This window comes from Polypterus senegalus, chromosome 7, assembly GCF_016835505.1.
Source record: "Polypterus senegalus isolate Bchr_013 chromosome 7, ASM1683550v1, whole genome shotgun sequence".
In the NCBI taxonomy this organism is placed as follows: Eukaryota; Metazoa; Chordata; class Cladistia; order Polypteriformes; family Polypteridae; genus Polypterus; species Polypterus senegalus.
In genome coordinates this window covers 152,520,960-152,536,796 of record NC_053160.1, presented here as the reverse complement: position 1 = coordinate 152,536,796, position 15,837 = coordinate 152,520,960, and the positions used below count along the sequence as shown (strand labels likewise).

General features: G+C 37.0%; 1 protein-coding gene across 1 annotated transcript in view; it reads right to left on the bottom strand.

The window, feature by feature from the left end:
• The window catches only part of LOC120532918 (myosin-IIIb), a 173,347-nt gene that overhangs the window by 13,955 nt on the left and 143,555 nt on the right, over positions 1–15,837 (bottom strand). The window contains exons 24-26 of the mRNA XM_039759409.1: positions 12,943–13,064; positions 11,864–12,060; positions 8,921–9,010 (exon numbers count right to left, since the gene is read on the bottom strand). Coding sequence (XP_039615343.1) covers positions 8,921–9,010; positions 11,864–12,060; positions 12,943–13,064 — 409 coding nt within the window. The remainder of the gene's footprint in view (positions 1–8,920; positions 9,011–11,863; positions 12,061–12,942; positions 13,065–15,837) is intronic.

Genomic DNA, 15,837 nt, shown 5'->3' with positions numbered 1-15,837 from the left:
AATCTTTGTTTTCAGATCTTTTGAGAGTTGCTTTGAGGATCCCATGCTGTCTCTCTTCAGAGGAGAGTCAAAGGGTAGCACAACTTGCAATTGACTACCTTAAATACATTTTCTCATGATTGGACACACCTGTCTATGAAGTTCAAGGCTTAACGAGCTAATCCAACCAGTTTGGTGTTGCAAGAAGTCAGTATTAAGCAGTTACATGAATTCAAATCAGAAAAAATTACAAGGGTACCTTGTAACTAAATACTGCTTCACTAAAAATCTTTGTATGGAAAACACCCCAGTACTCAGATGTTCCTAGGAAATGAGACATACCACTGTTATCTTTTTTTGTTTAAAGTAAATTATCATGCAGGCTGAGAGGGGTTCCCAAACTTTTTCATATGACTGTATACTATATATAACCTAGATGTTAACCTCAAGAACAGAGGCAGCAGTGAGAGATTTCTACATTATAAAACTGAAGGCATAAAAATCCCACAAGAATTAGGAACACTAATTTTTTTCGTAAAATGAATTAAATAGATAAATAAAATGTATGTTGCGCAACTGTGGGAAGTTAATCTAGCTGTGTTATGTGCATTTCTTTTGCCATTCTATGAGATTAGTATATTCCTTTGTGCTTCGATCAAGGAAGAGTGTCAGAAAGCAGGTAAAAGCTTCTTAATTTTAGTGATGGGATGCTGGACTCTTAGCATGGCAATAGGTCTGAACTGATTAAAAAAATTAATATGCTATACAACTAATATATTTACACCCCTTCCTAAAGCATACTTTCTAAACTCAGTGGACATAACATCAACTATTTCTGCACATTTCACACAGAGTAAAATAACTCTCAAAATTGGTTATTAGTTCATTCATAAATTTATTCCCACTATATTCGACAAGTACAATCTGCTGCCTTCCCACTGACATACTCCTGCTGTATGAATTTAGCCATAATCACTCACTCAGACTTATAAGGATAAGTAATTAACTTCATACATCAATATTTACACAATAAATATTTGCATAAAGCATCCGAGACTACCAAAACCTGAAAAAAAAAATTTCTTCTTTTTGTGTTTTTGTTTAATAGCTGCTATACTTCTATGTCCTTTATGACTGGTTTGCTAGAATAAATGTTACTGTCTTTTACATATGGATGTTGTGATATTTTGCATTCTTGACCCAGTACTTCTAGCTTTGTTTATACATAGCTTTCCCAAAAACACAGTGCTAGGTTGAGCATTCCTTGGATGTTTATTTTTATTTTTTATTCACACATGCCACAAAGTCAGCAATTTGCTAGTAATGTTCCAGGATAGCTTGTATATTTGAAGGGGCCTTCAAAATATTACCTATAGAGTTTACTTTGTACCATATGGCAAGTTTTTAATCTGTGTCTTGGAAAAACTGGTGTCACATACAGTATATGCTTGTGAATTTAGTCAACTCCTGATGACACATAAAATATAAATTATATTGTAACTTAGTAACATTCACCTTTCTTGGACAGGAAAAAATGCAATGCAGAATATCAAATGTAGCCTGGAAAACATTCAGGATTAAATCACAACGTCTTTGCATCCTATGAACAATTACACTCCAAATTTAACTTTCCAGCAACACATTTCCTTCACTACCTTCAAATTAGAAACTTTGCTAAACAAAACCTGCCCAATTTCCCTCACCTCCCATGTACTTCTATTCCGGAAAAAAATATTCATTAGTCTTAAGGACTCGCACAGCATTTCTGTAATATACAAAAACATTTTAAAGTCTCTCCCTTTCAAAGATCCCAGAGTACAGTGGGAAAAGTATCTCTCACTCAACATTTAAGAAAAGGAATGAAAGGCAGCAATGCACAAAATTCAAATCATGCTCCATATGCACAACGCATACAATTATTCAACTTTAAATCATCTATCATGCACATCTGTCTCATTTAAAATTGTCCAAAATGCTTCCAGAGCAAGATCCAACCTGCGAACGTTACAATTAAGTTCCAGCCTCACTGGGTCACATGTTTTGGGCCTGCACCAAATTCACATGCATTTTGGAACAAAATCTTTAAATGCCTTTCAGACAGTCATGGTGTCACAATTTCTCCTAATCCACTAACAGCTGTATTTTGTGTACTTCCAGATGGGCTTAAGGTGGAGAAGGACAAAAACTGTAATTGCCTTTACCTCATTATTGGTGTGTAGACCTATTTTGCTTAACTGGAAGAATCTTAACCAACCTCTTAACTCAGTGGGTAACTAATGTTATATAAACTGCTCAAAAAATTAAACAAACACTTTGAAAACACATCAGATCTCAATGGGAAAAAGAAATTCTTCTGGATATCTATACTGGTATAGACTGGGTAATGTGTTAGGAACGAAAGGATGCCACATCGTTTGATGGAAATGAAAATGATCAACCTACAGAGCCCTGAATTCAAAGACGCCCCAAAAATCAGAGTGAAAAAATGATGTGGCAGGCTAGTCCATTTTGCCAAAATTAAATTGCAGCAACTCAAAATTGTACGCAGCACTTTGTATGGCCCCTGTGTTCTTGTATACATGCCTGACAACATCGGTGCATACTTCTAATGAGATTACAGATGGTGTTGTGGGGGATCTCCTCCCAGATCTGGACCAGGGGCCTCATGTATAACGCCGTGCGTAGAACTCGCACTAACATGGCGTAAGCACAAAAGCCGAAATGTGCTTACGCACAGAAAAATCCAGATGCAGGAATCTGTGCGTACTCCAACTTCCATGTTCTTCCGCTACATAAATCCCGATCAGCGTGAAAACTAACGCCGTGCACGCATTATGTAACGCCCCAAATCCTCCCAGAATTACGCCTATTTGAATATGCAAATCAATATAAATCGCCCTAAAGCGCAGCCTTCTGTGAAAAGACAATGGGAAAAGCACGGGGAAAATATAAGAATTTCAGCGAATACCAAGTGGAGGCAAAGGAAAAACATACTATTTGTTCAAATAAACCGTGGTATAATCAACAAAATGAAGTTGATCGAGTGACATAGCGTGTTGGAGAAACTTGAAAGCTCACATTCACAAAATCGCACAGTGCCGGAAATAAAAAAGAAGTCACATATCAAAGTTGCCGTGAAAAGAAGAGTTGTAAGCCCACTGTCTGAGTGTCATATGAAAGTTTATTAGGGTACAGAGAAAAAGGCACACGGTGGGGAAAAAGCACGAAATGTCAACTTTAATCTCGAATTTTCCACTTTAATCACGTAGTTTATTTTGTCATTTAGTAGAACATTATAAACTTCATCTTAAAATCGTTTAATTAACCAGTTTCTCAAAATTACATCGTAATTAAAGTAGCACGTTAAATGCTTTGTTTTGTATTTGATCTTCTACTCGTATGTGATCTATGTGTGTGAATCACTACTTGCTTCTTAAACTGGCTCTCTTCCTCCAACTGGACACAGAGTCCATTACATTTGTGATATTACAGCTCTCTGAATAACTAAAATACTGAGATGTATACGTGATGTCATTTTCATGATGATAGGAGCTAAAGCACATTATTAAACATGTGTTTCATGAGCCTCGTGCTCATGACAAGCATTTATCTTTTGTCGAAATTTGTCGCTGCTTTTAGCTGTGTTGTTATTTTCTCTTTCTGTTTTATATTCAATATATATTGGCGTAGCCCCAAGAGTCCTTGCTTTTCTTTCCCCAAGTAACCGATCACCACACAATCAGCTCTGTAATAGAAGTTAAGCCATCTGTAAGCTTAGCGCCGATTCTTCAAAACGAACATTCAAGAACATTGAAATATCTTCGTAGTACATGTTTAATTATTCTATCCTTCACGACACTCCCAGTGAAGAATATAGATTATTTAAATGAAGTTAAAGTTTTATGTGTATAATTTAACAAACATATTTTGCTGCATTTCACCTTAAAAATGATATCGTCATCATATGTAAATACGCTTTATAAAGTGGCCCAGGTTGTGAGATATTATAACTGTAGTGCAAGTTTACAGTGGGGTGATTGTACTTATAAGTACAAACCGTTCTACAAGGAGCAATTGATTGAGTGCATTTAAAGTTCTTGGGATTAAACTGTTTCTGAACCGTGAGGTCCGTACAGGAAAGGCTTTAAAACATTTTGCAGTGGCAGAGACAGCGTGTGCTTAATGCTGTATACCGATAATTCTCTTTCCGATCAGCTGCTGCTGTGATTCACACTCAGATACAGTGATATAAATACTCCGAGTCGTGCAGTGAGAGAAATATGGAAAAAGATGATCCGCTGTGGCAACTCCTAACGGGAGGAGCTGAAAGAAGAAGAAGAAATAGAAGTGAGAGTAACAACGCTAAAGCAGTTATGGTATTTGGAATACTATGGCTGTTCCCTGGACCATTATATTGTTACGAGTTAATTACAATCAGATGCATTACACTAATAAACAATATGCGGTTAGTTTCTGTGTATTTATAAAGCCGCGTCATGAAAATAATGAGTAATCACACAAGAACAGTACCATTGCTTTGACGCTGGGTGCCGCCAGTTTGCAAAACCGAGCGGAGAACTTGTGTACGACAAGGCATGAGGTACCGTGGAAAAGTGCGTGGCTTTACGCCAAGTGTAGGTTTTATACATCGCGATTTGAACGTGGAAAAGTTCTTACGCAACATTTCTGTGCGTACGCACCGTTTATACATGAGGCCCCAGGGCATCACTGAGCTCCTGGACAGTCTGAGGTGCAACCTGGTGGCATTCGATGGACCAAAACAATGTCCCAGAGGTGTTCTATTGGATTTAGGTCAGGAAAGTGTGGTGGCCAGTCAATGGTATCAATTCCTTCATACTCCAGGAACTGCCTGCATACTCTCACCACATGAGGCCAGGAATTGTCGTGTACCAGGAGCCACTGTACCAGCATAGGGTCTGACAATGGGTCCAAGGATTTCATCCTGATACCTAATGGCAGCCAAGGTGCCTTTGTCAAGCCTGTAGCGGTCTGTGTGACCCTCCATGGATATGCCACCCCAGACAATCATTAACCCACCACCAAACTGCTCATGCTGAATGATGTTACAGGCAGCATAATGTTCTCCATGGCTTCTCCAGACCCTTTCACTTCTGTCACGTGCTCAGGGTGAACCTTCTCTCATCTGTGAAAAGCACAGGGCACCAGTGGTGCATCTGCCAATTCTGGTATTCTATGGCGAATGCAAATTGAGCTGCATGCTGCTGGGCAGTGAGCTCAGGGCCCATTAGAGGACATGGGGCCCTTGGGTCACCCTCATGAAGTCTTTCTGGTTGTTTGGTCAGAGACATTCACACCAGTGGCCTGCTGGAGGTCATTTTGTAGGGCTCTGGTAGTGCTCATCCTGTTCCTCCTTGCCCAAAGGAGCAGATACTGGTCCTGCTGATGGGTTATGGATCTTCTATGGCCCTCTCCAGCTCTCCTAGAGTAACTGCTTGTCTCCTAGAATCTCCTCCATGCCCTTGAGACTGTGCAGGGAGACACAGCAAACCTTCTGGCAATGACACGTATTGATGTGCCATCCTGGAGAAGTTGGACTACCTGTGCAACCTCTGTAGGGTCCAGGTATCGCCTCATGCTACCAGTAGTGACACTGACTGTAGCCAAATGCAAAACTAGTGAAGAAACAGTCAGAAAAGATGAGGAGGGAAAAATGTCAGTGGCCTCCACCTGTTAAACCATTCCTGTTTTGGGGGTCATCTCATTGTTGCCCCTCTAGTGCATCTGTTGTTAATTTTATTAACACCACAGCAGCTGAAACTGATTAACAACCCCCTCTGCTACTTAACTGACCACATTAATATCCCATAAGTTTCATTGACTTTATGCTATACTCCGATTAAAAAGTGTTCCTTTAATTCTTTTGAGCAGTATATTATTTGAAATAGGAAAAAAACTAATTCTCACTTAGAGGATCTGTACATAACTTTTTTAAAACCTGGCAGGGTCTAATCAATAATATTTTAGAATAAGCATTAAAATTGAGGAAGTGGGTTCTCTTCCCTTTTATTTTATTCTATGTATTTATTTATTTATTTTTCCTATTATTTACTCTTTTGCCCTAGCTCTCTTTCCCATGGGAAAGATTTGATTCAAACCTAGTTTTATAAAAATTTGATTTGCTTGTACGGAATTCTATTCGATTTTAATAAAAATTCAATAAAATGTAAAAAAAAAGAATATCAAATGTGCAAAGAAATGAAGTGTAATTCATAAAGCTTGCATGGGAATGGAGAGTCACTTAAGGAGTAACCTGCTCTGGAACAGAACGGGTCAGTGCAGGTGGCCTTGGCCTTATAAGTTTTCTTGCTTCACAGCAAAATGATAATCTATGTACCAAATTTGGAAATATATTTTAACTTACTCAGTTTTTCACAATTAAATAGCCACATGTAGTGTTTTTAATGAGGTTTCACTGTCACATAAATAAAAAAAAAAAACCTGATGAAGGACTATAATAAACAACTACTGAACTCAAATGTCATATAAAATTATTTTTGCGACAAAAGAACATGGTGTAACAGGAGCATACAGGACTCCAGATAATTTATGAACACACACCCTGTTCACATCAATTTGTCTGAACTCCAAGGAGCTTTCAGTTCACAAAAAAGTAGAAGTGCTCTTTGATTTAAAAACGAAAAAAACAACACACGTGTCAGTGTGCGGTGAAAACATAGCTCATTGAAAATTCTTAAGTAATTACAACTCTAGACAGTTGCAGTTGAAAGACTGCCAATAAGCTATAGTTTGTTTGTGTTTTTTTTTTTTTTACCATAAGTCATATCTCAGTAGTATGAAATCGCACCTTGTTATTTTTTTCAGTCCAAATGATTTATTCTATGCAAAACAGAATGGATGAAAGACATTGTGAGTCTCCTCCGGTGTTAGAACAGAACAGAACAGAACAGAATATTTGATTAGCTTTATAGTATTAACAGATTCTGAACGTGCGAAAAGATAAATATGTATTATGACTTGCAAGTATGCTCCTCTCAAAGTAATTCTATTTTGTAACATACTCTAATTCCATCCCTTTCTGTGCTCAACAATAATATGCCTTAGCTATCACCATTGCCTTTTATTCCTACTTCAAAAATGAAAATCGGTATAAATCCAGGAGTCTCTCCCTTTTGGTTGAATGACAGATTATACCTTATTTTCCCTAGGACGACAACTGGTATGAACAGGGCAAATTCAGTCATTTCACTACCAATACAATCACCCTTGCTGGCAGCGTTTCACTGTGTTTAGCAACAGCTTTGGTCCCATTTTAAACTAGGATTTCCCCAAATACTCCTATGCTTTCAAGCAAATGATGCAATTATTAGTGCTTTATCACCGGGCCATTTTGTAATCAATCATTCTGACATTTCATGTGTTTTTGGATCATCTGGCTTTCAAAATTGTGTGTATAGGGTCCTTAAGGAGTTTTGCTGATTAAATGGTTTTATTTGAAAGGTGAAAGGTCTGGACTGCAGGCAGGCCAATTCAGTACCTGGACTATTGTACTACGAAGCCATTCTGTTCTAATAGATTACTATGCGGATTAGCATCATCTTGCTGAAATATGCAAGGCCCACCCTGAAAAAGATGTCTGGATGGGAGCATATGTTGCTCTAAAACCTGCATAAACCTTTCAGCATTGATGTGCAAGCCACAGGCACTAATGCACCCTCATATCAGGCTTATGAAATGAGCACTGATAACAAGCTGGATGGTCCTTCCCCTATTTAATATGGAGGATGCGGCATTCATGTTTTCCAAGAATGTCAAATTTCGATTTGTCTCACCACAGAACAGTTTTTCACTTTGTCTCAGTCCATTTTATATGAGCTTTAGCCCAGTGAAGATGGTGGCATTTCTGGACTGTGTTCACATATGGCTTCTCCTTTGCATGATTGAGCTTTACCCTGCATTTGTGGATGGCACGGCAAATTGTGTTCACAGACAATTTCTGGAAATGTTCCTGAGCCCTTGCAGTGATTTCCATGACAGAATCTTGCCTGTTTTTAGTGCAGTGCAGCCTGAGGGCCTGAAGATCAAGGGCACCTAATATTGATGTTCGGTCTTGTCCTATGTGTGCAGAGATTTCTCCAGATTCTCAGATATTTTGATATTATGTACTGTACATGATGAGATATTCAAAGTCTCTGTGATTTTACATTGAGGAACATTATTCTGAAATTGTTCCACAATTTGTAGATGCTGTTTTTGGCATATTGGTGATCCTCATTTTCTATTGTAAATAAAATATGAGTTTATGAGATTTGCAAATCCTAATCATAATATTCTGTTATTTATATTTTACACAGCATCCCGACTTTTTTGGAATTGGGTTTTATTTTAGAATATTCTGTCCTGAAAGCTAATTTTATGTAAAAAGAATACAGCATGTCATAGTAGATACATTTTTGGTTATCTTTAAAGTTAAGAGTTGTTAAGTGGATGTTTTCTTGTTCCAAAACCTACACATTGTACAGTATATGCTCACTTTGCACAACCAAGGTAAAATGATTGGCACACCTCCACAGTAAACAGTTCAATGTATTACAGCTAGAGGGTAGTTTTCAAGTAAGCACGCAAGACGAGATCAAAGGGCTGACGCAGAAGACAGGTGCATGCTACAGATCAGGTAGTACGTAATGTCTCACCAAGAATGCTGGTGAATCAATTTACTACTGTGGGCATGCCATAGAAAAACTGTGTGTCAACACAGAGAAAAAATAAGAACTCTGGTATATTTTAAGAGTGTGACCAATATTAACAACAGAACTACATTTTCACTCTTAACAGCTTTAGAAAAATAAATCAAATATAATGTTAGTACATTTCTCTTTTAGTTAGTACAAATATCTTTTCGATAAGAGAAACACCTGGCATATTGGAAAACTTCTCATACCTGTATGTAAGCGTATAGCCATTTCTACTCTGCCCCACACGAATCAGGAAACAGCCTGGAGGTTTATCAGTCATTAAGTCCTCAGCTTGCCTAAAAAATAAGTACTACAGGTTTAGCAACACATTAAAAACTGTGGGAACAGCCAGGTTTTGGCTCACTGAATGTTCATTATGATATTAATCACACATTTACTGGCACGTGGGCGGTAAATAGCATATGCTACTACTGACTGAAGATGAAGAGATGGAAAAAAAAATGTGTACGCTAAAAAGGATTTCAAATTCAAATTACATACAGAAGGTACTGAAGCAACAGGATCCATAAGTCAGCTTCACTTGAGAAGACTCATTCTTGAGTGTGCAAGTTTCAAGAGTCATTTTGTACAGCATCATAAATGTAAGGAATGATAAAGAATATATAAAAATTACATAAAGACTCCCCCCCCCCAGCATACCATAATCCACTCATCACCTATCTGACTTCATGATTTTCTTAATTTCCAAAACTTATGAATGCAATACACTGAAAAACCAGCAGTGGATTACCTTCAGCAAAGCTTGTCAATACTATTTGGCATGCTGTTCATTTCTGGTATTACATCTAACATTTAGTGAATAACAGGAGTTAGTATCAGATGTAATTTACTTCTTAGCATAAAGACAACACTTATAGGAGGAAGAGAAGTCTGAAGAAGGAGGAAGAGAAATCCTGGCTGATTTTCTTTGTGAAGGAAGGAATTGAGGACGATAAAATATCCTTTATTTGAACCTGTGAGTATGTGTGTGTCAGTTGTGTCTGTGGTTTGGGGCTCAGTGCCACCCCATCTTCCTTAGTAAGCTGGATTTTCTAGTCATCCTAGCGGCCGGAACCTGTTTAATTTGAAAATTTATAGTGGCAAAACCCCAGGGACCAACTGGTTACATAATAACCCTCCGTGACTTTGGTTAAATCCTTTATGAAAGTAATGGGTAGAAATATGGCTAAAGAGGGAGAGAAACATTCAGGGATCAGGCAGATTGTAGGTGTTGCATGTCTCTACCAATGCTGGGAGAACAATGAGAAGAATATGTCCTGCGATGGAAAACCCAGAAACGACCCATTGAAAGAAAACTACTACTTAATTTTTTCAGCAACAATATGCATAAAACATCTTCTCCTATTTTATATGAGAATGACAAAATGTACAGTGCTATGAAAAAGTATTTGCCCCCTTCCTGATTATTTTTGTTTTGCATGTTTGTCACACTTAAATGTTTCAGATCATCAAACAAATTTAAATATTGACAAAGATAACCTAAGTAAACACAAAATGCAGTTTTTAAGTGATTTATTAAGAAAAAAAAACAAAAAAAACAAACTATCCAAACCTACATGTCCCTATGCGAAAAAGTAATTGCCCCCTTGTTATTTCATGAAGGTACTGTGGTTAATCACATTTTCTGGAAAGCGGAGTTCAATTTCACTAGCCACACCCAGGCCTGATTACTGCCAGATCTGTTGAATCAAGAGATCACTTAAATAGAACCTGTCAGACAAAGTGAAGCAGGCCAAAATATCCCAAAAAGGAAGATATGAAGCGATCTAAAGAAATTCGGGAAAAGATGAGAAACAAAGTAATTGACATCTATCAATCTGGAAAAGGTTACAAAGCCATTTCTAAAAGTGAGAGCCATTATCCACAAATGGAGAAAACATGGAGCAGTGGTTAATCTTCCTAGGATTGGCCAACCTACAAAAATTACCTCAAGAGTGCAGCAACAACTCATCCAAGAGGTCACAAAAGAACCCAGAACTCCACCTAAAGAACTGCAGGCCTCACTTGACTCCGTTATGATCAGTGTTCATGAATCAACCATAAGAAAGAGATGAGCAAAAATGGCATGCATTCCAAGGTGAAACCCACTGCTGACCAAAAAGAACATAAATGATGGTCTCACTTTTGCCAAAAACATCTTGATGATCCCCAAGACTTTTGGAAAAATATTCTGTGGACTGATAAAACAAAAGTTGAACTTTTTGGAAGGTGTGCGTCCCATTACATCTGCAGTAAAAGTATCACAGCATTTCAGAAAAAGAACATCATACCAACAATCAAACAAGGTGGTGGTGGTGTGATGGTCTGGGGCTGCTTTAGGACCTGGATGACTTGCTGTGATTGATGGAACCATGAATTCTGCTTTCTACCAAAAAATCTTGAAGGAGAATGTCCGGCCATCAGTTTGTAAGCTCAAGCTGAAGCGCACTTGTGTTCTGCAGCAGGACAATGATCCAAAACACACCAGCAAGTCCATCTCTCAATGGCTTATAAAAACAAAATAAAGGTTTGAGTGTCCCAGTCAAAGTCCGGACTTGAATCCAAATGAGATGCTGTGGCATGACCTCAAAAAAGCATTTCATGCTCGGAAACCCTCCAATGTGGCCGAATTAAAACAATTCTGCAAAGAAGAGTGGGCCAAAATTTCTCCACAGCGATGTAAAAGACTCATTGGCAGTTATCACAAATGCTTGAATGTTGCTGCTAAGGGTGGCACAACCAGTTATTAGGTTTAAGGGGCAATTACTTTTTCAAATAGCGCCATGTACGTTTGGATAATTTTTTCCCTTAATAAATAAAATCACTTAAACTGCATTTTATGTTTACTTGGGTCATCTTTGGCTAATATTTAAATTTGTTTGATGATCTGAAACGTAGGTGTGACAAACATGCAAAAAAAAAAAAAAAACAAACAGGAAGGGGGCAAATACTTTTTCACAGCACTGTGCAAGGTTCTTGACAGCTTGATTAAAAATGTACATGAGGTTGTTTTTTACTGGTCTGTACTTTTACATGTATGATTTATACAACAAACTTATAATTAATTCCTTAGGAATCAAAATGAAAAGCTATCCATCTTTACTTGCTACAATTACTAAACTTCTTAAAAAAAAAAAAAAAAGACTTACCTTCGTGAAATCATCCCATGAAACCAACATGGAAAGGCACCATTTGTTACTACTTTTCTAGCCTGAGTTTGCCTGAACCAGTGAATTGTGTTCATCCGTTTAACCTGTCGTTGCAGGACCTCCTCATCTTCATGAATGCTGTCTGCTTGTGGCAACTCATCATTTATTGTGTCAGTAACTTTTACAAGTGAAGCTACCTAAAGATGAAGGAAAAGAAAACCAAATTTTTATTATACTGTATATGCAAGTATTAGACTTGACCACAGTGATATTTAGGGAGGTAGACTAAAACAAGGTGGCATAGCAGTGCTGATATCTCACTGCTACAGTAGACAGTTTGCATCTCTGACTGATCATTGCCAGTGTGGATTGTTCTTCCACATTCCAAAATACATATTCTCCCAGGTATACAATAGACTAATAAAGCTCAGCGCCAGCCAAAACTATATAAATGAAAGATTTTTACTAATTTTCTCCATTACAATACAGCAAAGCTACTTCTGGAGGGCTGTCCAGGGTTTTCATTAATAAAACTCTGATTGGATTTGAAAATATGCATACGGCAAAAAACCACAATCATCTTGAATCGGGGGACGGTGTAAGGCGTCTGTGTAGGTAGCTACTATCACCTGGCATGTGTAATATCAGGACTGTTGTTACAATGGATAGTACAGGCTATATGATAAACTGCAGGCTCAGCCAGTTACGTTACCAACAAGCCAGCCACTACTGTATAGCAACTTTAGCAAGTGGCATGATCAATGATACTTTGCCTCAAAATAAATCCAGACCACGACGTTTGTCAGTCTCATCTTGACATCACAGATGACATTAACAGAATATAACTACTCAAGGTTAACAAAAATAGAATTATTCTTGCTAGGTGCTCTTTTCAGCTATGCTAAACAAACAAATGTAGAATAGAAGAACTGCACAATAGATGTTTCTTTGGATTTACTTTATAAACTAGAATAAAATGTTTGAGCAGTGATCAAATGACCAACAAACTTTAGTTTAACTTTTGGAAATTAAAAAAAAAAAACACGTGACCTGCACTGAAAGACTTCCAGAAGTCTCACCTCTATTTTACTTCTTGGCCTGGGAACTGGGGGAAGATGACGATGTACAATATCAGGGATAACAGAGCGTGGCCGTGGCTGCGGAGCTGGTTTCCGTTTTCTTGGCATTGGAACAGGAGGTCCTGTACAAGCATAATTCACAGAGATAATTAGGTTATTATTTATTTTATTTTTTTAAACAACTTCTTCACTTCTGCTTTGCTTACTCAAACAGATAGTGCCATATATATAATACATTTAGAATAACATCTATTAATTTTAGCTTTTTTTGTACAATGCACAGTTGTGAAAGCAGGGCAGAAATCAAACTTGGACGGGACACCAGAATGGTCATCCACAGTGGGACAATTTAGAGGTACCAATTAACACACATCTTTGTATGTAGGAGTAATTTATAGTATGTGCCGTAATAATGAAAGGGGTGGTGGACAGTGTTATGCTGGTTAGCTCCTGAGGCCTGGTTAGAGAATGAGATTGCCGAAGATAAAAGGTACGTGCCTACGTAACATATGAAGGAAAGCACGTTCCGGAAATTATTATTGTTACGTTGTAGCAGGCGAGTGCTGCGCATCTCACAGTTGTACCGTGGCTTGCTCACAAGGTCAGTGAAGTGATCCCTATTTATGCTTTAAAGAGCCTGGATACCTGTGTGTCCCCCTTTTATAACAATTGCTCTGTGTATATTGCCTTACTCTTTGGATTGTCACAAATCAACCTGCGAGATTGGAGAAAGGTTGAGAAGAGATCGTGAGAGGAAACGACAGCGTCGTGAAAACGAGATGGTCTGTGAACGGACAGAAGCAGAAATGCTCCTACACCACCACATAATTACTATTCGGACAGTGATTCCGAGTAGGCCGTTCCTATCGAATCAATATCCAAGGGTTTTCTTTTGTGATTTTGTTTCCCTTATAAAAAATCATAATGCTATGCGACGAAGGGCCCAGTTCATGACTGACAGCCGCATTTAAACAGGGAGCCCTTCACAGACAACTTCAACACCCGCAACGTAGTTGGGCGCACATGGCTAGTATTTAATAAAGACTGACCAAGACTGAAATGATGTTTTAGTATTACAGACATGTTCACTTGCCACATCACATAAAAAAAGAAAGAAGCCCAAGATAATTTCACTTATGCATACATACACATACACACACACACACAGTTGTGCTCATAGGTTTACATACCCTGGCAGAATTTGTGAAATATTGGCCACTGTTTGGAAAATATAACTAACCATGCAGAAAGCTTTCCTTTCATTTAGGGAGTGTGCTCAGACAAATCAATTTATTATCACATAATTGTGTGTGCCCACTTTAAATCATAATGATAGCTGAAATAATCTAGACAGGCCTGATCAAAAGTTTACATAACCTTGACTATAGGGGCTGATAATATACAAGCAAGTTGACAAACACAGGTTCAAATTAAGGGTTATTAAGGGACAGAGTCCACACTTGTAACTTCTTTGATTGTAATCAGTGTCTGTGTACAAATAGTCAATTTAAATTCATGCAGAGCTGCACTGACTTTGCTGGATATCGAGCAATGCGGAAAGCAAAAGAACTGTCAAAGGACCTGCGAGAAAAGGTTGTTGAATGTTATAAATCAGGAAATGGATATAAAGAGATACCCAGCATTTGGAAAATACCCATTAGTAGTGTTCAAACTCAGATTAAAAAAAGTGGAAATTTAGGGTTTCTGTTACCAAGCCACAGACCGGCAGACCAACCAAGATTTCAGCCATAACTGCCAGAATCATTTGTAGAGATGCCAAGAAAGCCAGAAAAATTCACATTCTGCCAGGGTATATAAACTTATACTATATATATATATATATATATATATATATATATATATATACATATATATATATATATATATATATATATATATATATATATATATATATATATATATATATATATATATATATATATATATATATATATACATACATATATATATATACACATACATATATATATATATATATATACACATACATATATATATATATACACATACATATATATATATATACACATACTAGCAAAATACCAGCATTGAGAAGTAGTGTGTTAAAGAAGCAATGAAAAGAAAAGGAAACATTTGGAAAATAACGTAACATGATTGTCAATGTAATTGTTTTGTCACTGTTGTGAGTGATGAGTGTTGCTGTCATATATATATATATATATATATATATATATATACACACACACAAACATATATATATACATATCTATACATATACACATATATACACATACATATACATACACACACACACATATATACACAAACACATATATATATATATATATATATATATATATATATATACACACACACATATATAAACATATATATACATATACATACATATCTACATATATACACACACAGCTATTTCAGATCAGTGCAATACGCTGCTTGTTAAAACGGATAACTCCGCTCTTACGTGCAAGTCTGCGTGGATATTATGAACTATCGTATTTGTTCAAGTTCTATTTAAATTTTAAATAGAAGGAATTTTTATTTAGTCGACAGAAATATCTTTGGTAGGAATGGTAAAACAGACAGGAATATTATTCAGTAAATAAATCAACTCAAACCTTAAATAACTTAAAAGAACAAACATTCAAATTTCTTTACTCTTATGTAAATTTATATAAAAATAAACTTAGATTTTAAATATCCCAAAAGATTTTGCTCTCCATAAAAATATATCCTGTCAAAATTATACAAATTCAAATATGAACATGCTGCATAACAAAACCTGGAAATATAAATAAAATGTGTTCCTTTCAGCAATAACAAATCAAATCATTCAGATGTCTTTGCTCATGTCATTTTAGAGCTGGACGCCTGGCATCTATTTTTGGCAAC